The 24,144-nt window shown below is 38.6% G+C and overlaps 1 protein-coding gene across 2 annotated transcripts in view; it reads left to right on the forward strand.

The window, feature by feature from the left end:
* The first annotated feature begins 4,380 nt into the window (after positions 1 to 4,380).
* Positions 4,381 to 24,144, forward strand: part of slc37a2 (solute carrier family 37 member 2) — a 37,698-nt gene continuing 17,934 nt past the window's right edge. Inside the window, exons 1-12 of one of the 2 annotated variants that reach the window (XM_061961685.2) lie at positions 4,381 to 4,739; positions 4,811 to 4,976; positions 8,155 to 8,236; positions 8,329 to 8,419; positions 8,741 to 8,819; positions 11,467 to 11,602; positions 11,760 to 11,836; positions 14,780 to 14,946; positions 15,009 to 15,046; positions 15,122 to 15,262; positions 15,347 to 15,437; positions 15,512 to 15,574. In XM_061961685.2, the coding sequence (XP_061817669.1) occupies positions 4,918 to 4,976; positions 8,155 to 8,236; positions 8,329 to 8,419; positions 8,741 to 8,819; positions 11,467 to 11,602; positions 11,760 to 11,836; positions 14,780 to 14,946; positions 15,009 to 15,046; positions 15,122 to 15,262; positions 15,347 to 15,437; positions 15,512 to 15,574 (1,024 nt within the window). In that variant the 5' untranslated portion in view covers positions 4,381 to 4,739; positions 4,811 to 4,917. The remainder of the gene's footprint in view (positions 4,740 to 4,810; positions 4,977 to 8,154; positions 8,237 to 8,328; positions 8,420 to 8,740; positions 8,820 to 11,466; positions 11,603 to 11,759; positions 11,837 to 14,779; positions 14,947 to 15,008; positions 15,047 to 15,121; positions 15,263 to 15,346; positions 15,438 to 15,511; positions 15,575 to 24,144) is intronic. The other variant, XM_061961686.2, reaches the window with a different exon arrangement.

Raw genomic sequence — 24,144 nt, forward strand, 5'->3', positions numbered from 1 at the left:
TGAAAATAAGAGATACAGAAGTACAATACAGCACTATGTCATCAGTTTCTAATTTATTAAATTGTATAACAGTGCAAAATATTGCTCATTTGTAGTGGTCTTTCTTGAACTATTTGGAAATAAAGAAAAAAAATATACCGGTAACTAAAAACTTGTTGAAAAATAAACAAGTGATTCAATTATAAATAAATATTTCTACACATAGAAGTAATCATCAACTTAAAGTGCCCTCTTTGGGGATTGTAATAGAGATCCATCTGGATTCATGAACTTAATTCTAAACATTTCTTCACAAAGAAAAAATCTTTAACATCAATATTTATGGAACATGTCCACAAAAAATCTAGCTGTCAACACTGAATATTGCATTGTTGCATTGTAATGAATGGAATAGCCTACTTGATTTGATGTTCAGTTTATGAACTTACATTCATATTTTGTTGAAGTATTATTCAATAAATATATTTATAAAGGATTTTTGAATTGTTGCTATTTTTAGAATATTTAAAAAAAATCTCACGTACCCCTTGGCATACCTTCAAGTACCCCCAGGGGTACGCGTACCCCCATTTGAGAACCACTGATATAGAGCTACTTGTCAGGTAATGATGGCTGTCATTCATCTTCAATAAATGCACAAATTTACAAAACACAAAACCAGTGAAGTTGGCACGTTGTGTAATTTGTAAATAAAAACCGAATACAATGATTTGCAAATCCTTTTTAACCTACGGTATATTCAACTGAATAAACTGCAAAGACAAGATATTTAATGTTCGAACTGAGAAACTTCCTTTTTTTTTGTTGCAAATAATCATTAACTTAGAATTTAATGGCAGCAACACATTGCAAAAAAAATTGTCACAGGGGCATTTTTACCACTGTGTTACATAACCTTCACAGATGTGTAAGTTACCCATGTCTTGTGCACTAATACACCCCCATACCATCACAGATGCTGGCTTTTCAACTTTGCGCCTATAAAACCCCGGATGGTTCTTTTCATCTTTGTCCCGGAGGACACAACGTACACAGTTTCCAAAAACAATTTGAAATGTGGAATCCTTAGACCACAGAACACTTTTCCACTTTGCATCAGTCCATCTTAGATGAGTTCAGGCCCAGCGAAGCCGGCAGCGTTTCTGGGTGTTGTTGATAAATGGCTTTGGTTATGCATAGTAGAGTTTTAACTTACACTTACAGATGTAGCAATGAACGGTAGTTACTGACAGTGGTTTTCTGAAGTGTTCCTGAGCCCATGTGGTGATATCCTTTACACACTGATGTCGCTTTTTCATGCAGTACCGCCTGAGGGATCGAAGGTCACTGGCATTCAATGTTGGTTTCCAGCCTTGCTGCTTACCTGCAGTGATTTCTCCAGATTCCCTGAACCCTTTGATGATATTACGGACCGTAGATGGTGAAATCCCTAAATTCCTTGCAATAGCTCGTTGTGAAATGTTGTTCTTAAACAATTTGTGCCAACTTCACTGGTTTTGGGTTTTGTAAATTGTCTCCTCTTCCGTCCAAAGAAAGGATGAAATAACATGATGATGCTTTTTGCCACAGCGCCACAAGTAAAAACGTTCCTTGGAGAAACATAAGGTCAATGTCATGGCCTGCAAACAGTAAGATGTGAGGTGGAAATAGAAGAACATGGTGGATGGCAAGACTCCAACCTGCAAAGCTTATCTGATAACAGCAATCTGGGAAAGTTGGAGCAAGGTTGACGAAGAGTCCATAATTTTTTCCTCAGAATTGAGTGATACAATTTTTTATTTGTCACTCTTCTTGATCTAAAAATGAAACTGTTACTGACTAGCACAATTTCTTCTCTTGATCTCTTTTAGTGTTTCTTAAAGGGGAACTGCACATTTTGGGGGGAATTTTGGCAATCATTCACAATTCTTATGTAAGACAAGAATAAACACTAGCAAAAGTCAGCTAACAATGCAGCCAGTGGAATTCGCTCTGTTCCTACTATAAAGTGCTCTAAAAAAAATCCAAAAACCTCTCATTTTATATACACGCTGTAAGTATATTTGTAATGTAGTAAAAGGCACAGTCAAAAAAACTCATTTTAAGCATACAGGGGCATATTACGTTTGCTTTTCCCTTCCACAACAAACCTACTAATCGTGGCAGACTTCACGAGAGACGACAAAGACTACTTTGGGACAAATGATGAGCCAGAAACTTATATTTTTGAGCCCGAATATAAGGAGGATGAGCTACACGGTTTAAAAGCTGTGTGCTAAACAGATCCAGCTTATATGAAACACTAAGCATCATGTAGCAGTATTGCTAAGTGCTAAACAAGAAATAAAGTCGACAAACATAATAAAACAACCACTTACTCTACAATGTGTGCTCTCACTGGGATGCCGACTGATGGGATGTTTATATATTCCCGTTTAGATGAAGAATTAATCATCCTCACGCAGTTAAAAAAAAAAAAAGTGTCTTTCTCACTAAGTTGGATGTCAAAGTTGATCACCTTTTTGGTTTATGTCCACAACCTTGAGAGGCATAATTTATCATCTAGAGCTTTCACCAACTCAGAGGCGATGACTGGCTCAATATGTCAAAAGCTCTCGGCGCCGTTAAAAATAGTTTGTCTGCGTTAGCGCTTATAATAACAATATTTTTAATTTTCCTGAGGGAACTCTCCTGAAGGAATCAATAAAGTACTATCTGTCTATCTGTCTATCTATCCATCTATCTATCTATCTATCTATCTATCTATCTATCTATCTATCTAATATGGCTAATACTTTGTTAATATTCAGGTCATGAGATGTAAATGAAGTATTGTTGACTTTATGGGCGGAATAGTGTAATCCCACTATCTTGCATTGTTAGCTACATCATACTTGCCGTATTTTACGACTTAGAATGCATTAAGAAAGAAAAACATCTAACATTTCGACGTTATTTGAATTCATCTTTACAATTGTATTTATTCAGATCAAGGCACAGAATACTTTGTTTCATAAACAATTGGCATAATTTATCATCTCGATCTTTCACCAAATCAGAGGTTATGACTCAATATGTCAATAGTTAGCTCTCTGTGGTCACGCCGCCGTTAAAAATAGTTTGTCTGCGTTACCGCTTATAATAATATCGCTAATACTTTGTTAATATTCAGGTCATAAGATGTAAATGGAGTATTGTTGACTTTATGAGCGGAATAGTGTACTCCCACTATCTTGCATTGTTAGCTACCTCGTACTTGCCGTATTTTACGACTTAGAATTAGGGATGTCCGATAATGGCTTTTTGCCGATATCCGATATTGTCCAACCGATACCGATATCAACCGATACCGATATATACAGTCGTGGAATATTAAGCCTAATTTGGACAACCAGGTTTGGTGAAGATAAGGTCCGTTTAAAAAAAAAATAAAAAAAAATAAATAAGATAAATAAATTTAAAAAAAATTCTTGAATAAAAAAAAAGTAAAACAATATAAAAACAGTTACATAGAAACTAGTAATTAATGAAAATGAGTCAAATTAACTGTTAAAGGTTAGTACTATTAGTGGACCAGCAGCACGCACAATCATGTGTGCTTACGGACTGTATCCCTTGCAGACTGTATTGATATATATTGATTTATTGTTAATATTAATAACTGTATCCCTTGCAGACTGTATTGATATATATTGATTTATTGTTAATATTAATAACTGTATCCCTTGCAGACTGTATTGATCTATATTTATATATAATGTAGGAACCAGAATATTAATAACAGAAGGAAACAACCCTTTTGTGTGAATGAGTGTGAATGGGGGAGGGAGGTTTTTTGGGTTGGTGCACTAATTGTAAGTGTATCTTGTGTTTTTTATGTTGATTTAATAAAAAATAAAATTAAAAAAACGATACTGATAATTAAAAAAAATGATACCGATCATTTCCTATATTACATTTTAAAGCATTTATCGGCCGATAATATCGGCAGGCCGATATGATTGGACATCTCTACTTAGAATGCATTAAACAAGAAAAAAAAATCTGTATTCTTGTCTTATATAAGGATTGTGAAAGATAGGAAAAATGACACAAAAGCGCAGTTCCCCATTAAAGCCAAAAAGCTGTCATGTAAAATGAGTATAGTTTTGTGTCGTGCCTGTTATTTGCTTTTTTTCCCTACAACATTAAACAATTAAATGATCCTCCAAGTGTGCTGATTGCATCATATTGGCCAAAGGTACGTGTGTGTCCAGTCTTACACAACGAGCCATATTGATTTATTCATTTGAAGTTGTAATTGGTCATTAGATTGGATAGTTATCACAACAAAACTAAATATATTTTTGATGTATTTTATCAGAAATATTTCTGTTTTCCGAGTCGCCTGACACGCACCTCGGCTACTTCCTGTTCAGTGACGTCACTGGGCACTGATCACATGGGCACCGAAACGCTCCGTCTGGAAAAATTTGTGGAATAACGAAGTCATTGCTAATAATAACTGCGGCACAACACTTCGTATTCACGTCGGACGTCTGTGGGTGGTTTTTTATCTTCCCCTCCCGTCGAAGGCTGACTCTCCCGGCTTCATATATAAGCTAAATGTGTCCACCATGGAGGACCTGTGGATATTTACGGACCGTGTTTCCCACCAGGAAGCCCCGCAGCCGCCACTGTGCGCCGGCAGCAGTTAGCAAATGTTGATTTATTTCTAAACCTCAGCCTTCATATTCAATTTTGTCGGAGGAGCGGAACAAGTAAGCACATTTCTGTTGAACAATCCCAAGTTGTTGTTTTTTAATGACCGTAACAACACGCTTGTAATCAGCAGCGACAAAGGGTGCCTTCAGGGTCTGTTATGCGAGACGACATGTCCGGAACAAGACTGTGATTGTTGGTTTTATCTGGCCTGAAAGAGATTTGTTTTAATCCACCATGAAGTCGTCCCTGGCCCCCGGAATACGGCTTATCACGTCCTTTTCCCGGGACAGCTGGTGAGTTTCATGCTTCCTATTGTTCTCCACACTTGTGGAGTGTCAGTGAACGCAACAGTCGTCCCCAAACTGAGAGAGCCGACAAGCTCGCCTTATCAGCCCATTAACAAACCACATCAATACGTTATCCAAATATTATATACCTCATATATTTCAGTAATGATACTTATTTCGTTTTTAACAATAAAGTTCCATTCTATTATAAAGACTGTCTGTTCTGCCGCTGCGTTTTTACGTGAGCCTGCATCGCACCAAACTCCATTTAAAAAACGGCTGTTTCCTCGCTTCCTCCCGTATCGACGCAGATTTGACCTTTACCGGATCGATACGAATTGGAGTCGTGTAGTATTCAAGGAATCCGGTCAGAACCGGAGGCTTTCTGAAGTTATTCGTGGAACATTAAGCTCCTTATTTCGCCAGACTTCACAGAAGTCGCTGAGTTAATGAATTACAACTAGGGATGTCCGATAATGGCTTTTTGCCGATATTCCGATATTGTCCAACTCTTTAATTACCGATATCAACCGACACCGATATATACAGTCGTGTAATTAACACATTATTATGCCTAATTTGGACAACCAGGTATGGTGAAGATAAGGTCCTTCTTTTTTGTTTAAATAATAAAATAAAATAATATAAATAATTTAAAAACATTTTCTTGAATAAAAAAGAAAGTAAAACAATATAAAAAACAATTACATAGAAACTAGTAATTAATGAAAATGAGTAAAATTAACTGTTAAAGGTTAGTACTATTAGTGGACCAGCAGCACGCACAATCATGTGTGCTTACGGACTGTATCCCTTGCAGACTGTATTGATATATATTGATATATAATGTAGGAACCAGAATATTAATAACAGAAAGAAACAACCCTTTTGTGTGAATGAGTGTGAATGGGGGAGGGAGGTTTTTTGGGTTGGTGCACTAATTGTAAGTGTATCTTGTGTTTTTTATGTTGATTTAATAAATAAATAAATAAAAACAGATACCAATAATAAAAAAAACGATACCGATAATTTCCGATATTACATTTTAAAGGCCGATATTATCGGACATCTTTAATTACAACACTAAACGCTAAATTATGACTTTTTCTAATGGAGTTTCGCACTGAGAAAAACAACACATCCCCAAACACATGTAATTGTTTCTTATCTAATACAAAGACACCAGTTTGACTATTACTAAAATGCTTCTTACTATGTAGAGTAAGCAGCTTTTATTAAGTATATTTTAGAGATGTCGACAAATGCTTTAAAATGTAATATCGAAAATTATCGGTATAATTTTTTTTATTATCGGTATCATATTTTTTTGTTTTTTTATTTTTATTTTTTTATTAAATCAACATAAAAAACACAAGATACACTTACAATTAGTGCACCAACCCAAAAAAACTCCCTCCCCCATTTACACTCATTCACACAAAAGGGTTGTTTCTTTCTGTTGTTAATATTCTGGTTCCTACATTATATATCAATATATATCAATACAGTCTGCAGGGATACAGTCCGTAAGCACACATGATTGTGCGTGCTGCTGGTCCACTAATAGTACTAACCTTTAACAGTTAATTTTACTAATTTACATTAATTACTAGTTTCTATGTAACTGTTTTTATATTGTTTTACTTTCTTTTTTTATTCAAGAAAATGTTTTAAATTTATTTATCTTATTTTATTTTATACATTTTTTTAAAAAGGACCTTATCTTCACCATACCTGGTTGTCAAAATTAGGCATAATAATGTGTTAATTCCACGACTGTATATATAGCGATATCGGTTGATATCAGTATCGGTAATTAAGAGTTGGACAATATCGGATATCGGTAAAAAGCCATTATCGGACATCGCTAGTATATTTGGCATTTTACAGCCTCCCTGCAGCACATACAGTGTCAGTGTTTGATTATAACACTAATCTTATATTGACATAGCCTTCTTTAGGCAATATTTAACAGTCATAAGGTTTTTCAAGTTTGAGGCATCTCGATGTAAGAATCATGTTGGTTTAGATTAAGAAACTGGGAGCTTAAGGCAACGTTTAAAAACAAGCATAGCTGACTCTTGTTAATTGAAAGTGGCAGTGTCATGTCATAGTTTGAGTGCATGTAACAAAGTAATTAAAAGTCACATACCGTAGTTTGAGTGCATGCAACAAAATAATTAAAAGTCACATAGTTTGAGTGCATGCAACAAAATAATTAAAAGTCACATAGTTTGAGCGCATGTAATAAAATAATTAAGATAAAGTAATTAAAAGTAAAATAAATAAAAGTCACATTGAGTGCATGTAATAAAATAATGAAGATAAATGAATTAAAAGTAAAATAAATAAAAGTGACATGCTGTAGTTGGGGTGCATGTAATAAAATAAGATAAAAAATATAAAAGGAAAATGAATAAAAGTCACAAAGTTTGAGTGCATGGTTAATTAAAAGTCACATAGTTAGTATGCATGACCTAAAATAATTAATAGAATAATTAAAAGTCACAAAATAATTAAAAGTCACATAAATTGAGTGAATGTAAAAAGTAATGAACTAAAAGCCATACAGTTTGAGTGCATATAATACAATGATTAAATAAGAGTGCATGTAATACGATGACTAAATAAAAGTCACATAGTTTGAATGCATGTAATAAAATTATTAAGATAAAATAAATACAAGTCAAATAAATAATGATAGTTTGAGTGCATGTAATACAATCATTAAATAAAAGTCACATAGAGTGCATGCACTCAAATAATTATTAAGGAAAAAATAATTGATTAAAAGTCACATAAATTAAGTGCATGTAATAAAGTGAAATAATTAAAAGCCATACAGTTTGAGTGCATGTATGTAAATATTTGATAAAAGTGAAATAATTACGTCAAATAGTTTGAGTACATGTAGTAACATGTAAAATGAAAAGTCACATAGTCTGAGTGTATGTAATACAATATTTTATTCAAATACAATGACATATTAATATAGTCTGAAAGTGTGTAGTAAAATCATTAAAAGTCACATATTGAGTGCATATAAGAAAAACAAAAAGGTGCACTTGAATCAGGTTATTCATTCATTCTTGTTATTAATGAGTTCAAAGGCCTGCAATAAATCCCATCTTTGTAAGACGAAGAAGACTTCAGCTTAATCCAATCAATGTCTGCTGCCTGACAGGTACAGAGGCTTCATTCTTTTGCTCACCTTCCTCTTCTACACCGCCTACCACTTGTCACGGAAACCTATCAGCATTGTGAAGGTAACTCACCAAGTTGTGTGGGGCTCTGTGACCTTTGACCCCAGATGCACCCCATCATCTTTTCTGTTAACTTCCCGTTTTTTTTCCCCCAGAGTCAACTTCACAGAAACTGCAGTGGTCTCATCCCGCCAGCAGACTTCAACATTACCAACAATGTCACCTGGTGCAACTGGGCACCTTTTGGTAAACTAGATACTAGATACTAGATCATCTCACCTGGCTGTACATAACTAGATAATCTCACCTGGCTGTACATATCTAGATAATCTCACCTGGCTGTACATAACTAGATAATCTCACTTGACTGTACATATCTAGATAATCTCACCTGGTTGTACATAACTAGATAATTTTACCTGGCTGTACATATCTAGATAATCTCCCCTGGCTGTACATATCTAGATAATCTCCCCTGGCTGTACATAACTAGATAATCTCACCTGGCTGTACATAACTAGATAATCTCACCTGGCTGTTCATAACAAAGTGCGTCTCTCTCTGCAGACCAGGACAACTACAAAACACTCTTTGGGGCCTTGGATAATTCCTTCCTGGTGGCCTACGCCATAGGCATGTTTTTCAGGTGCCTCTCTGCACGCTTCAACAGCTTTTGTTATGTAACAACGACACATGTAACAACAACATATGTAACAACGTCACATGCAACAACAACACACGTAACAACACATGTAATAGCAAAACATGTAATAGCAAAACATGTAACAACAACACACGTAACAACACATGTAACAACAATACACATAACAACACATGTAACAACAAGACATAACGAAAACACGTTACAACGTTACAACAACACACATTACAACAACACGTGTAACAAAAACACACTTAACAAGAACATGTAAGAAAACACGTGAAAACAACCTACATAACAAAACACATAACAACACACATAACAACAACACATGTTACAACATCACACGTAACAACAACACATGTAACAATGTCACATTTGACAACAACACACGTAACAACACATGTAACAGCAACACATGTAACAACAACACATGTAACAACAACACATGTAACAACAAGACATAACGAAAGCCCGTAACAACTCGTTACAACACCCATTTCAACAACACATGTAACAAAAACACACTTAACATGTAACAAAACACGTGAAAACAACCTACATAACAAAACACATAACACATGTAACAGCAACACATGTAACAACAACACACGCAACAACACATGTAACAACAAGACATAACGAAAGCCCGTAACAACAACTCGTTACAACAACACCCATTTCAACAACACATGTAACAAAAACACACTTAACAACAACATGTAACAAAACACGTGAAAACAACCTACATAACAAAACACATAACAACAACACACATAACACATGTTACAACATCACACGTAACAACAACACATGTAACAACGTCACATGTGACAACAACACACGTAACAACACATGTAACAGCAACACATGTAACAACAACACACGCAACAACACATGTAACAACAACACATGTAACAACAAGTCATAACGAAAGCCCGTAACAACAACTCGTTACAACAACACCCATTTCAACAACACATGTAACAAAAACACACTTAACAAAACATGTAACAAAACACGTAACAACAACAACCTACATAACAGAAACACGTGTAACAACACATGTTACAACAACACTCGTAGCAACAACACAACTAACAACATCACATACAACAACAACCACATACATAATACATATAACAACACCACAAAAAAACAGCATTCATGCTTATAACACATGTAACAACAACAAATGTAAACAACAAAAGTAACAACACACAACAACAAAACATGTGACTTCAAGACATGTAACAACAACAAATGTAACTGAAAAAACTACTGATGTAAGTACACACAACAACAACCACACACGTAACAACAACAACACACATGACAATGAATGTAACAACAACAAACATTACACATGTTCTAACACGTAACAACACACATGACACATGTAACAACTCACGTAACAACACATGTAACAACAACACTCATGACTAACACATGTAACAACAACACATATAGACAACAACAAAAGTAACAACTACAACACACATTACAACAACACGTGTCTACAACCAACATAACCACAGTACATGTAAACAGCAAAAGTAACAATTGCACACATAACAACAACCGCATACACAACAAGACAATAACACACGTGACTACAAGACATGTAACAACAGCAAATGTAACTACAACACATGTAAACAACAACAAATGTAACAACACACAACAACAGCCACACGCGTAACAACAACAACAACATACATAACAACGCATGTAACAACAAACATAACACATGTAATAACACACGTAACAAGAACACACTTAACAGCAACACATGTAAAAACAACTACAAAAGACATTACGACACACAACAACAATAACACACATAACAAATATTACAGACAATTACAACAACACACGTTACAACAACGCACTTAACAACACTACATTAACAACAGAGCTAAGAACAACACACGTAATAACAACACACGTAATAACACACGTAACAACAACACATGTAACAACAGACATTACAACAACACACGTAACGACAGGCATTACAAGAACACACGTAACAACAACGCACTTAACAACACCATGTGTAACAACAGAGCTTACAACAACACACGTGACATCAACAAAAACACACGTAACAACAACACATGTAACAACAGACATTATAACACACGTAACAACAACGTACGTAACAACACCACATGTAACAACAGACATTACAACAACACACGTAACGACAGGCATTACAACTACACACGTAACAACAACGCGCTTAACAACAGCACGTGTAACAACAGAGCTTACAACAACACACGTAACATAACAAAAACACACGTAACAACAACGCATGTAACAACAGACATTACAACGGCACACGTAACAACATGCGTAACGACAACGTACGTAACGACACCACATGTAACAACAGACATTTCGACAACACACGTAACAACACCACATGTAACAACAGAGCTTACAACAACACACGTAACAACAACACATGTAACAACAGACATTACAACAACACACGTAGCAACGTACGTAACAACAACGTACGTAACGACAACATACGTAACAACACATGTAACAACAGACATAACAACAACACACGTAACAACAATAACAATGTGTGTAATGTTTGCTGTCGGTGTGGTCCTAGCGGGATGTTTGGCGAGCGCCTGCCATTGCGCTACTACCTGAGTTTCGGCATGCTGATGAGCGGCGTGTTCACTTGCTTGTTGGGTCTGGGATTCTACTGGAACATTCACTCCTTCGGCTACTACGCCTCCATCCAGGTACGCCCGCAGCCTGCATGCCGCTCACCTGATTACGTGTTGTTTTCTCGTTGACAGTTTCAAGCTGTCACGGTCACATGTCACCAGCTGACCCACAGCTGTGTCACATGACCGCAGCCATAAAGAGTCCTGCTTGTCTCACTGTCGCCCCCTGCAGGTGATGAACGGCCTGATGCAGACGACTGGCTGGCCTGCTGTGGTGGCGTGTGTCGGCAACTGGTTTGGAAAGGGGAAGTGAGTAGCGCACCTCTGCTGAATCTGCTGCTTTTTTTGCTTTTAAGCATCTTTTCTACCGAGTGGTTTCGTCTTCACATCCTGAACACGTTTTTGTATTTCTTTATTTGATAGAGACATTGCGCAACACATATTACACAGACCAGATATAGCTACAAGCTCTTTTTTACGTCGTTTCCTTTTCATAGTTCAACATGCTCATCATGTCTTCTCGAGATTGATCACCACCAAACATTGAACAATTAGCTGAGTCAGCACTCGGGTGACTCAAAGCCAGAGAGGAACTTCTCCAAGTCAGTTTGGACTGTCCAAAGGTCATAATTCCTGAAAGCATCTTCTTTGATAAACAACATTTTAAGTGTCTATTTTGACAACGTGACTCTCAAGCAGCCAGAAGTTGGCGTTGCTGCACATTTATTACATTTCACACCCAATTTCACCTCCTATTCTGATTTCTAAACAGTCAAAATGGCCGTTTTCGTTCCTTACTTCCTATATTTATGCAAAGATGAAGACATTCACACTACTAATCCATCCACAACAAACATCATACAACAACGTAATAGATGTCATATATCACATACAACAATATATTAAATATAATTTGTCACATACAACACTTTATAGGTGTCTTTATCATGTACAACCATATAATAAATGTAATTTATTACATACATCAGTATAATAAATATTATTTATCACATACAACAATGTTATAGATGTCATATATCATGTACAACAATATAATAAATATAATTTATTACATACAACAGTATAATAACTATCATCTATCACATACAACAACGATAAAGCTGTCATATAATGTACAATATAATAAATATAATTTATTACAAACAACAATATAATACCATTTGTCACATACAACACGATAATAAATATAATTTATCACATACAATGATGTAATAGATGTCATATATCACTTACAACAATGTTATAGATGTCATATATCACATACAACAACGTAAAGGATGTCATATATCGTATACAACAATATAATAAATGTCATATATCACATACAACGTAATAGATGTCATATCATGTACAGCAGCGTAATATATGTCATATTTCATGTAGAACAATATAATACATATTATTTATAACAACAACAACTATAAAGATGTCCTATATCATGTACAACAATATAATAAATATAATTTATTATATATACATATATATACAACAATATAAAAAATACCATTTGTCACATACAACAATATAATAAATATTTGTCACATACAATGATGTAATAGATGTCATATATCACTTACAACAACATTATAGATGTTATATATCACATACAACAATGCAATAAATGTCTTATACCACATACAAAATGTAAAAGATGTCATATATCACATACAACAACAATATAATGAATATAATTGATCACATACAACAACATAATAGATGTCATATATCACATACAACAACATAACAGATGTCATATATCACATACAACAACGTAGAGGATGTCGTATATCACATACAACTACATAATAGATGTCATATATCACAACAATGAAAAGGTTTTCATATATAACAACAACTTAAAAGATGTCATATATCACAACAACATAATATATGTCATACATCACATAAAACAACGTAATAGATGTCATGTATCACATACAACAACATAATAGATGTCATATATCACAGACAACGACGTAAAGGATGTTGTATGTCACATACAACAACAAAAAAGAGGTCATATATCACAAGAACAACGAAAAAGATTAGATGTATCACAACAACGTAAAGGACGTCGCATATCACATACAACAACATAACAAATGTCATATATCACGTACAACAACATAATAGATGTCATATATCACATACAACAATATAATAGATGTCATATCACGTACAACAACGTAAAGGATGTCATATTTCATGTAGCACAACATAACAGATGTCATACATTTTAGGTTAGCAACCCCAGCATAGCTATGTGAGCTACATGCTAACATGACTCTTTAACATCGTGCTAGGTTAGCATATTTACCGCAGAAAAAAAAGATCAAACTTACAAATCCCACATCTGAGCAGAGCTGTTTTTCAAGATCTGCAGTGAAGCCTGTTTTTTTTTTTTTTTTCAATCAATCAATCAATCAATGTTATTTATAGAGCCCTAAATCACAAGTGTCTCAAAGGGCTGCACAAGCCACAACGATATCCTCGGTACAGAGCCCACATAAGGGCTCTGTTTTTTTTTTTTTTACAAAGTGTTGGGCGTATACCGGTACTAGGGGTCGGGAACCTTTTTGGCTGAGAGAGCCATGAAAGCCAAAGATTTTAAAATGTATTTCCGTGAGAGCCATATTATATTTTTTAACACTGAATACAACTAAATGGGTGCATTTTTAAGTAAGACCAACAAGTTTGAGAGTGTAATAAGTCTCTTATTCTTTTTAATAACATTGTTATTCTGAAGCTAACCAATAATAAATAAAATACTTCTTACCAATAATGCGACTTCTTGAACAGGTGCGGTAGAAAATGGATGAATGGATTAAAATGCATGATAATGTTTTATATTTTGAACGTTATTTTTAACACTGTGATTACCAGCGGAATTATTCAGTACTTATCGTGTTAAGCAATGTCAGCTAAGATTTATCTGAGAGCCAGATGCAGTCATCAAAAGAGCCACATCTGGCTCTAGAGCCATAGGTTCCCTACCCCTGGCGTAGACACTGGCAGAATCATCCAGCTTGCGGCGGGTCTGAGGTGCTATCACCTCCAAGAGGAAGGAGGTTTTTCCTTCATGATGTCATGGCTTTAAAAGCGAGTGAGGGATCCATGATAATTGTTGTTAATGCGTGCTGCTCGTTAGATCATCGTCAAAAAAGTGTTTTTATACAAGAAAGCTACCTTGTACTGAGCGAATTATTGACTCCTTCTTGCTTGCGTTGCCAGGCGCGGTTTAATCATGGGCGTGTGGAACTCCCACACCTCAGTGGGCAACATCCTGGGCTCGCTCATCGCCGGCGTGTACGTGTCGTCGTCGTGGGGCATGTCCTTCATCGTGCCGGGCCTCATCATCGCCTCCACCGGCGTCCTGTGCTTCTTCTTCCTGGTGGAAAGTGAGTTTGTGCTCCCAGCGCTCGCACGCCAACATCCGCAACACTTTGTCGTTCTCTTTCAGGACCCGAAGACGTGGACTGCACTCTACCTCAGCATCACGTAAGCAACCAGCCTTTGACCCCCGTCGCCGCGCGCCCTGCAAACATCACCTGTGAGACTATATGTGTGTATCAGAATGACTTGGAAAGTGGTGAGACAGAGCCTCTCCTGCAGAACTCGGCACCAGTTAGCAACGGTTCCATCGCCACGGAGGTGCCGGAGATCCACTCTGAACATTCGGAGGCCATCAGCTTCTGTGGAGCTCTCAGTATTCCTGTGAGTGCCAGCTTTCTGTGGCGCCATCTGGCGGTGGTAGCTGGAAGTAGTGCGCTAATTGACGCTGTGCTCCGATTCTTGCAGGGCGTGCTGGAGTTCTCCTTGTGTCTGCTCTTTGCCAAGCTGGTCAGCTACACCTTCCTCTACTGGCTTCCTCTCTACATCTCCAACGTCGGTCAGTCTGACACTCCACGCTCCTTAACCTGCGCAGCCTTTTCTGTTCTTTACACGCTCATCTTTTCCTTTTAGCGCATTTTGACGCAAAAGAAGCCGGAGACATGTCAACGCTGTTTGATGTTGGAGGAATTGTGGGTAAGCTGTGACCTCATCTGGGTTTTTTTTGCTCTACTTGGAAACATGTATGTGATGCATTAGGCCCTTTTCCACCAAAAGTTGCTGGAACTTCTTGTTCCTGGATCTATAGGTCCCTGTAGAAGTGTGTGGGTTGTGTTTCCACCACATTTCATGGTGCAGGGTAGTTTATACAAATCCGACTGATGACGTATGGAGGAGTGCTTTAGTATATTTCTACACTGATACCATGTAAATAAACAGACCGCATACCTGCCAACTACTCCGGTTTTCCCGTAATTAGTACGGTTTTCATCAACCTATTCCGGGTTACGGTTGCAGTGATAAAAAATACGGTTTTTCATTAATTTAAAAAAAAAAAGATTTTAAAGTTTTATTCACGAAATCGCGTAACAACAATGACAATCGACACTGCTTCCCGTAACTTCCTATCGAGCCATTCCGAATGCCATGCGCGAGGCTATTTATAGCACCGCTGCCAAGCACGAGGCACCAGTTGCCATTGTTTCCAAACGAGCGAACGATCATGGAATCAGCCGGAGAAAAATCGCAAACGAGTCTTAAACCGAAAAGAAAACTGCAGTCATTCCGTGAAGAATATTCAAAAGCCTATCCGGGAATAATTATCCGTTCCAAAAAGGGTGAAAACTACGCGAATTGCACCTTGTGCAGACAAGATTTTTCGATCGGACACGGAGGAATTAGCGATGTAAAAGACCACGTTGGGACAAAAAAACACAAGTCTAATGCCGTTGCTAGCGATACAAGTGGAAAACTTTCAACGTTTTTCGGATTTTAGCCACAAAAAGGTAATGACACCAATGTTATCTATTGGAATTGTTTAGTACTGTTATACTGTTAAAAGTGTTTATACTATTTATGCTTTCAAGTCCAAGTTGAAGAAATCTTGTTAAATGTTGACAGCATAACTACCAAAATACAGAAGTATGTCCTTAATATTTTTGCAGTGCTATTTCTGTTGAAAAGTTCAAATGATTACATTAGAGATGTGATGTGCCACTTTTCAAGTGTCTGATGGCTTAAATTAATTTTCATTAATTTTTCATATTTTGAATTCTTTTGAAAGGCTTACAAAAAAACTACATTTGAATTGTAATTCCATGCTATTGACAGGACAATTAATTTTAATGAAGTTAGCTTACCATGTTTACAGTATGATAATTGTGATAGAAATGTGAATTTTAGGCACAGAATATTTTTTACAATTGAACAAGGCAGTAGATTATACAAGCTTGGACAGAAAGTTAATAATGACACCAATTTTTTTTTTAATGGAATTGTTTAGTACTGTTTTACCATTTGTTTACTGTAAAAAGTGTTTATACTGTTTATACTTTCAATTAACAAATTGAAGTCTTGTGAAAGGTTGACAGGATAACTGTCATTAACTGTCAAAATAATTTCAAACTATTGAAGTTAGCTTACAGAATAAACATGTCAATCAACCCATATGATTTTTGCTGTAATATTTTTGTTTTGAAAAGTCACTGTGACTGATAGAAAAGTGATGGTTTTAGCAACATTTTAACCTGTCTGAATGCTAATAATCATTTTGCGTCGGGGGGCGAAGCCTGAACCCCCCACCAGGACTTTGTCCTGGACCTACCGGGGCCTGCGGCCCCTGGACCCTGGCTACTAGGTTTTTCTGATTTCAAAAGTTGGCAGGTATGAGACAGTATTAGGTTGCAGTTCTTTTACTAAAAAGTAAGAACCGTATTTTTTGGAGTATAAGTCGCACCGGAGTATAAGTCGCACCTGCCGAAAATGCATAATAAAGAAGGAAAAAAACATATATAAATCGCACTGGATGAATGAAAGCGATAATATACAAACCGACATGATTCAAAAAATAAAGTGTACTGAATTGTTCATAAAAAGTCCTACAGTCAGAAAGTTGTTTTTTCAGTAAATGATGAATTCATGAGGGTCAGGCGGTTCCCTGTGGTTTATTTCATCTGTAAATAACAATATATAAATAATAAATGTCAGTGTTTATCTCACGCCGACAACACGAACACATCGGCTTTAGCGTTAGCTTGTCAGCATTAGCATTCAGTTCAGGTTTGAGGCTAATAACTACACAAATGGAGTGTCACTGACTACTTTTACAACATGTAATAAAGTAAATAGTTAATATTTTATGTTATTTACTAGAGATGTCCGATAATATCGGACTGCCGATATTATCGGCCGATAAATGCTTTAAAATGTAATATCGGAAATTATCGGTATCGGTTTCAAAAAGTAAAATTGAAGACTTTTTAAAACGCCGCTGTGTACACGGACGTAGGGAGGAGTACAGAGCGCCAATAAACCTTAAAAGCACTGCCTTTGAGTGCCGGCCCAAGCACATGATATCTACGGCTTTTCACACACACAAGTGAATGCAAGGCATACTTGATCAACAGCCATATAAGTCACACTGAGGGTGGCCGTATAAACAACTTTAACACTGTTACAAATATGCGCCACACTGTGAACCCACACCAAACAAGAATGACAAACACATTTCGGGAGGACATCCGCACCGTAACACAACATAAACAGAACAGAACAAATACCCAGAACCCCTTGCAGCACTAACTCTTCTGGGACGCTACAATATACACCCCCCGCCCCCCAACCCTGCCCACCTCAACCTCCTTATGCTCTCTCAGGGAGAGCATGTCCCAAATTCCAAGCTGCTGTTTTGAGGCATGTTAAAAAAAAATAATGCACTTTGTGACTTCAATAATAAATATGGCAGTGCCATATTGGCATTTTTTTCCATAACTTGAGTTGATTTATTTTGGAGAAACCATCTTACATTGTTTAATGCATCCAGCGGGGCATCACAACAAAATTAGGCATAATAATGTGTTAATTCCACGACTGTATGTATCGGAATCGGTAGATATCGGAATCGGTAATTATGAGTTGGGGAATATCGGATATCGGCAAAAAAGCCATTATCGGACATCTCTAATATTTACCTTCGTTCCACTCGTGTGCTGCCTCCTTTATTTCACATTTATACAACAAAGTCAGAGTAGTAAGCAGCAGAGGTCGATGCTTTGAGTCCGACTTTATATTGTTCTGCAAATACGTTCAAAAGAGTTTGTCCACGTATGGAAATGAAATTTGTAAAAATAATGAACAACAATAAACTGCATAAAGTTTAAAGACTACGGCTGAGTAAAAAACCCTGCAAGATAGTTCCATTGATCAAAGTTCTTCAACACAAAGATGCCCCGCAAAAGTTGAAAGCTCCTTTCGTTCTTCTTTTTGTCCGTTGTCAAGTTTGTTGTAATAGAAATACACAAGAAATAAGAAATAAACAAGTCGCCAAATATATCCTGATAGCGGTCGTGTGTTTTAAAACGAAGTTTTAGGACCGCCCCCCAACTAGAGATGCGCGGATAGGCAATTATTTCATCCGCAACCGCATCAGAAAGTCGTCAACCATCCGCCATCCACCCGATGTAACATTTGATCAGAACCGCACCCGCCCGCACCCGCCCGTTGTTATATATCTAATATAGACGATGCAAGGCATTAGTGAGGTTATAAAGCTTTTGCCTTTTAAAGAAAGGAGACTGATCCAATGCAGTACAGACATTCGCGTGCCATGCTGTCACGACCCAGACGCACACCAGTGCGCAATCATATGGGAGCCGCGCTGAGCGCACCTCCAAGCGCGTCTCGCTGCCGGCGACGGCCGGGTATGGGCCCGACGCTCCAGCGCCATCCATTTTCAGGGCTAGTTGATTCGGCAGGTGGGTTGTTACACACTCCTTAGCGGGTTCCGACGTCCATGGCCACCGTCCTGCTGTCTATATCAACCAGGGTGAGCCCCACCCCTTTCGTGAGCGCACTGCGCGCGGAGTGACCCCTGTTACGCGCCCCCGGCAACAGGGGTGGCGGGCAGGTAAGCTGCGCGGGCGTAGCGCGCGGAGTGACCCCTGTTACGAGCCCCCGGCCACGGGGGTGGCGGGCAGGTAAGCTGCTTACCTGCTGTGCGTGACGCCGGCCGCGGCGAAGGCGGACGAGGCGGGGTGTCTGTGCGGTGGGCGCGGTGGTGACCCTGAACGTGCGTCGGGCCCTTCTCGCGGATCGCCTCAGCTACGGCTCCCGGTGGGGCCCTCTCGGGGGAAGGGGCCTCGGTCCCGGACCCCGGCGAGGCGTCCCTTCTCCGCTCCGTAAAAAAGTGTCCATCTCTTTTTTTTTTTCCTTCTGTTGTGGCATATGCAGCAGGTGCCTGCTTGTTTTTCGTATGTGGGTAACAACATTTAACTATGTATATATATTTCCGAATTGGTTTAACTGCCACCCGCCTGAATCTATTTAAAATCTAATTTTTTTTTATTTCAACCGCCCGACCCGACCCGCGGATAAAATCTAATTTTTTTAAATTTCATCCGCCCGATCCGCGGATAATCCGCGGACTCGGTTTGCGGGCACAACCGCGCATCTCTACCCCCAACATTGTTCAACCATACAGCGTTCCACAGCACAGATCGCCGCCGAAAAGGTTCAGGGTAGCTTCCAAAAGTCCTACTTAGCTGGCAGGAACTCCGAAAGTTTCCAAAATAAGTAAATCTACCCGGGTAGTTTTTGGTGGAAACACAGGGGGAACTTGATTTACAAATAAATGGGAAAGTTCCTGCGGTGGAAAAGGGCCTATTGTGTCTGCCATTTTTGTGGTGTGTTTTATAGCATGTGGCCGCCAGGTTCGTGGGGGGTTTTATAGCATGTGTCCGATATGTTTGTGGTGTGTTTTATAGTATGTGGCCGCCAGGTTTGTGGGGGATTTTATAGCATGTGACTGCCATGTTTGTAGTGGATTTTATAGCATGTGGGCGCCAGGTTTGTGAGGGGTTTTAATAGCAGTTATTCGCCATGTTTGTGGTGGGTTCCATGGGGTGGTGTGGCTCGGTTTATAGAGCGGCCGTGTCAGCAACTTGAGGGTTTCTTGGTGCGATTCCTGCTTCCGTTTTCCTAGTCACTGTCTGTGTCCTTGTACAAGACATTTTACCCACTTGCTCTTAGTACCACCCACACTGGCTTAAATGTAGCCAAAAGATGTAAATAATGGGTTTCACTATGTAAAGCGCTTTAAGTCTCGAGAGGAGAGGTCGCCAACCCGTCGATTGCGATCTACCAGTCGATCTTTGGGATCCTAACAGTCGATCGTGAAAATATTAGAAAAAAATGTATTAACAGGGTTTTTCCTGGCTCAAATTGAGGCTGAGGTGGTACAATCCTGACCATGCACCATGATTTTAACCCCAAAAAAATGGTAGTTTTTTTTCAATTCACGGTAAGATGCTGTAAAGAACTACGTAAAATGTATTGTCATTTTTATTAATTTGATGGGTAGTTTGCTGTAAAATCATAAGTCAAGCAGATATTTAAGTATTTACTTTTATTTAGATAAAATATGTTTGGAAAGTATGATAATATACTGTAATATTGGTTGCAATAATGGACACTATTAAAGTTTAAAAGGCATGCAACTTCAAGCAGTACATATATTTTTTTCTGTCAAAGTGAAAAAAATCCATTACATTTAGTGATAAAATATTAAGTACCGTATTTTCCGCACTATAAGGTGCACCGGATTATAAGGCGCACCTTCAACGAATGGCCTATTTTAAAACTTTGTTCATATATAAGGCGCACCGCATTATAAGGCGCATAGAATAGACGCTACAGTAGAGGCTGGGGTTGCGTTATGCATCCCGTAGTTGCGAGACCTGTTGTGGCTCAATATTGGTCCATATATAAGGTGCACCAGATTATAAGGTGCACTGTCAGCTTTTGAGAAAATTGGAGGTTTTTAGGTGCCCCTTATAGTGCGGAAAATACGGTACTTTATTGACGCATATCATTTCCAGGTGTTTGCGGGCCAGATAAAATGATGTCGCGGGCCAGATCTGTCCCCCGGGCTTTGAGTTTGACACTTGTGGCCTAAGCACTTGCATAAGAGAATATTTGGCTCATAGCTTGTGTGGTGGGGCCACTTATGCTTGAAACACTCATAGATGTTTTGAAGCAGCCTTTAAGTGCTCTGTAGACAAAATTTTCCAAATGTTGTCACCATCCATACATTTTCTACCGCTTGTCCCTTTCGGGGTTGCTAGAGCCTATCTCAGCTGCATTCGGGCGGAAGGCGGGGTACACCCTGGACAAGTCGCCACCTCATCCTAGGGCCATGTTGTCACCACCATGAATTATTACATTGTAACTGCCTGTTAAGTTCATTTTTCTGCTCTGTTTTGCCTGGACTTTTGACTTTCCTCCTCGCGAGATTGCTTTTTAAAGTAGTGGCTGATTTTGCCTGCCATACCTGCAACGCTAAAAAACATAAATGTTACTTTTTTTTAAATAAACACGACATGCTCGTAATGCTCTCTTGGGGTAACTCCTTTTAGTTGACCTTGTACCAGTCAATTTGTATCGTCATGAAACTCTACCTGATCCTACGCAAACTTCTAATAAATTCTTCAATCAATCGATCTATTATAATTAGTCAGAAAAGGTTGGAAACAAAGCTAACACTACTAGCTGTGTTCATTTACCAGAGACAAAATGTTCACAGCACAGTCTGGAGTGTTCTATAGGAGTCAAGTGATCCCTCCGTATCATGCTCCGTATGACAGAAATCCACTTGTTACGGCGGTCAATGTTATGCACCAAGTAGCGGGAAAAAACACGAGTCGATCTGGTTCTTCTACGGTAGTTGCTTCAGGTCTTTCCGGTGCACTGCTGTCGATATAGCACCTCTATAGCATGCAACTCAGTGACGTACGGTGAGGTTGATGGCTGGTGAGGCACTGACTTCATCACAGTCAGATTTACAAACATATGAACCCTAAAGAGTTTCTTATTCACCATTTGATTGGCAGCAGTTAACGGGTTATGTTTAAAAGCTCATACCAGCATTCTACCCTGCTTGGCACTCAGCATCAAGGGTTGGAAATGGGGATTTAATCACCAAAAATTATTCCTGGGCGCGGCGCCGCTGCTGCCCACTGCTCCCCTCACCTCCCAGGGGGTGATCAAGGGGATGGGTCGAATGCAGAGGACAAATTTCACCACACCTAGTGTGTGTGTGACAATCATTGGTACTTTAACTAAACTTTAACTTTACACATACAAACTGTAGCACACAAAAAAGCACATTTAATTAAAAAAACGTTATTATGGTCTTACCTTTACTTATAAGTGCGGGAACAGTGGTGTTCGTGTTGGAGGAGTTGTGAAAGAATGAAATTTGAAATCCGTGCTGCAGTCTGCAGGTGTACCTAATGTTGTGTCCCTGCAGTCGTTCACGGCTCCTCCGGCGCGAGCATTGTTGTTTTTGCGCTTTTTGGCTTCTTGTTAAGTGACTTTTTTTTGGGGTGGATTCGGTCTTGCACGTGGAGGGTTTGGGTGTGGGCTTTGGTTGGTGTGGCGCTCCCGTAGGGGGGTGCATTCTGCGGCGTGGATGCATTAACCGGCACCAGGAGGCGGGATTACTGCGAGCCTCACACAGTGCGTCTTCGCAGCAGTTTTATGATTGCTCAGCACAAGAAATACGTTGCACACATACAGTTGTTGACAAAATACACTATACATTATATACCTCAGCTAACTAAACTATGGAAATGTATAATATAATTCATATAGCAATATGGTCTCACTGCACAGCAGGCCAGCAGTTAGCCGAGTCCGCAATCCATGTTGAGGCACAACTGAGTGACGTGCCTCAACTGGCTGCTGATCACTGCACCGTCTCTTCTCAGTATTTGAACGGCAAATGTGAAAATTCAGCGATTTTGAATAAAAATAATCTAAAACTGGTGAAGTTAAATGGAAAATAACTTTATAGTATAATCACTGAATACATATAACAATTTGATTAATTTTTTTTCTTTTGACATTTTTTTTCTTTCCATGATGGCAGGTGAGGCCCTGCCTCCAGTGACCGCACGTCACTGATGCAACTGCAGTAAAAATACGTAGCTGCCGCAGAGGGACATCAATCGCTCTGTTTTTTTTAACCTCATTTCCTTTTCATAGTTCAACATGCTCATGTCTTCTGGAGATTGATCACCACCAAACATTAAAAAATTAGCTGAGTCAGCACTCGGGTGACTCAAAGCCAGAGAGGAACTTCTCCAAGTCGGTTTGTGCTGTCCAAACTGACTTGCTCTCTTTACTCTGTGTTGAGCGATATCAATCGCTCTGGCTTGGGGCGGCACAAAATTAGATGGAGGCAATTTTGAACGAAGGAAAAACCCTGATTAATATGACATCAGTAAGTGACAACCCCACCCAGGAAGTGACCAACAGAACCGCAATCAGGAAACAGGCACGCCTCTGCCTCTCTTTCTTCAGCCACCCCATCGAGCACAGCCGCCACTACACCCGCCCGCTCCTCTTGCAAACGCTCATTTTATGACGTGCTTAAAAATCATCGAGCTGCAACAATGCACTGAGGCTTATTGTTGCAAACAACTCTTCCCTTAACCACGACCATCTGCGCTTGCCTGCGACGGAAAGCTAACGAGCCAGATACTAGAGTC

This window comes from Nerophis lumbriciformis, linkage group LG09, assembly GCF_033978685.3.
Source record: "Nerophis lumbriciformis linkage group LG09, RoL_Nlum_v2.1, whole genome shotgun sequence".
Lineage (NCBI taxonomy): Eukaryota > Metazoa > Chordata > Actinopteri > Syngnathiformes > Syngnathidae > Nerophis > Nerophis lumbriciformis.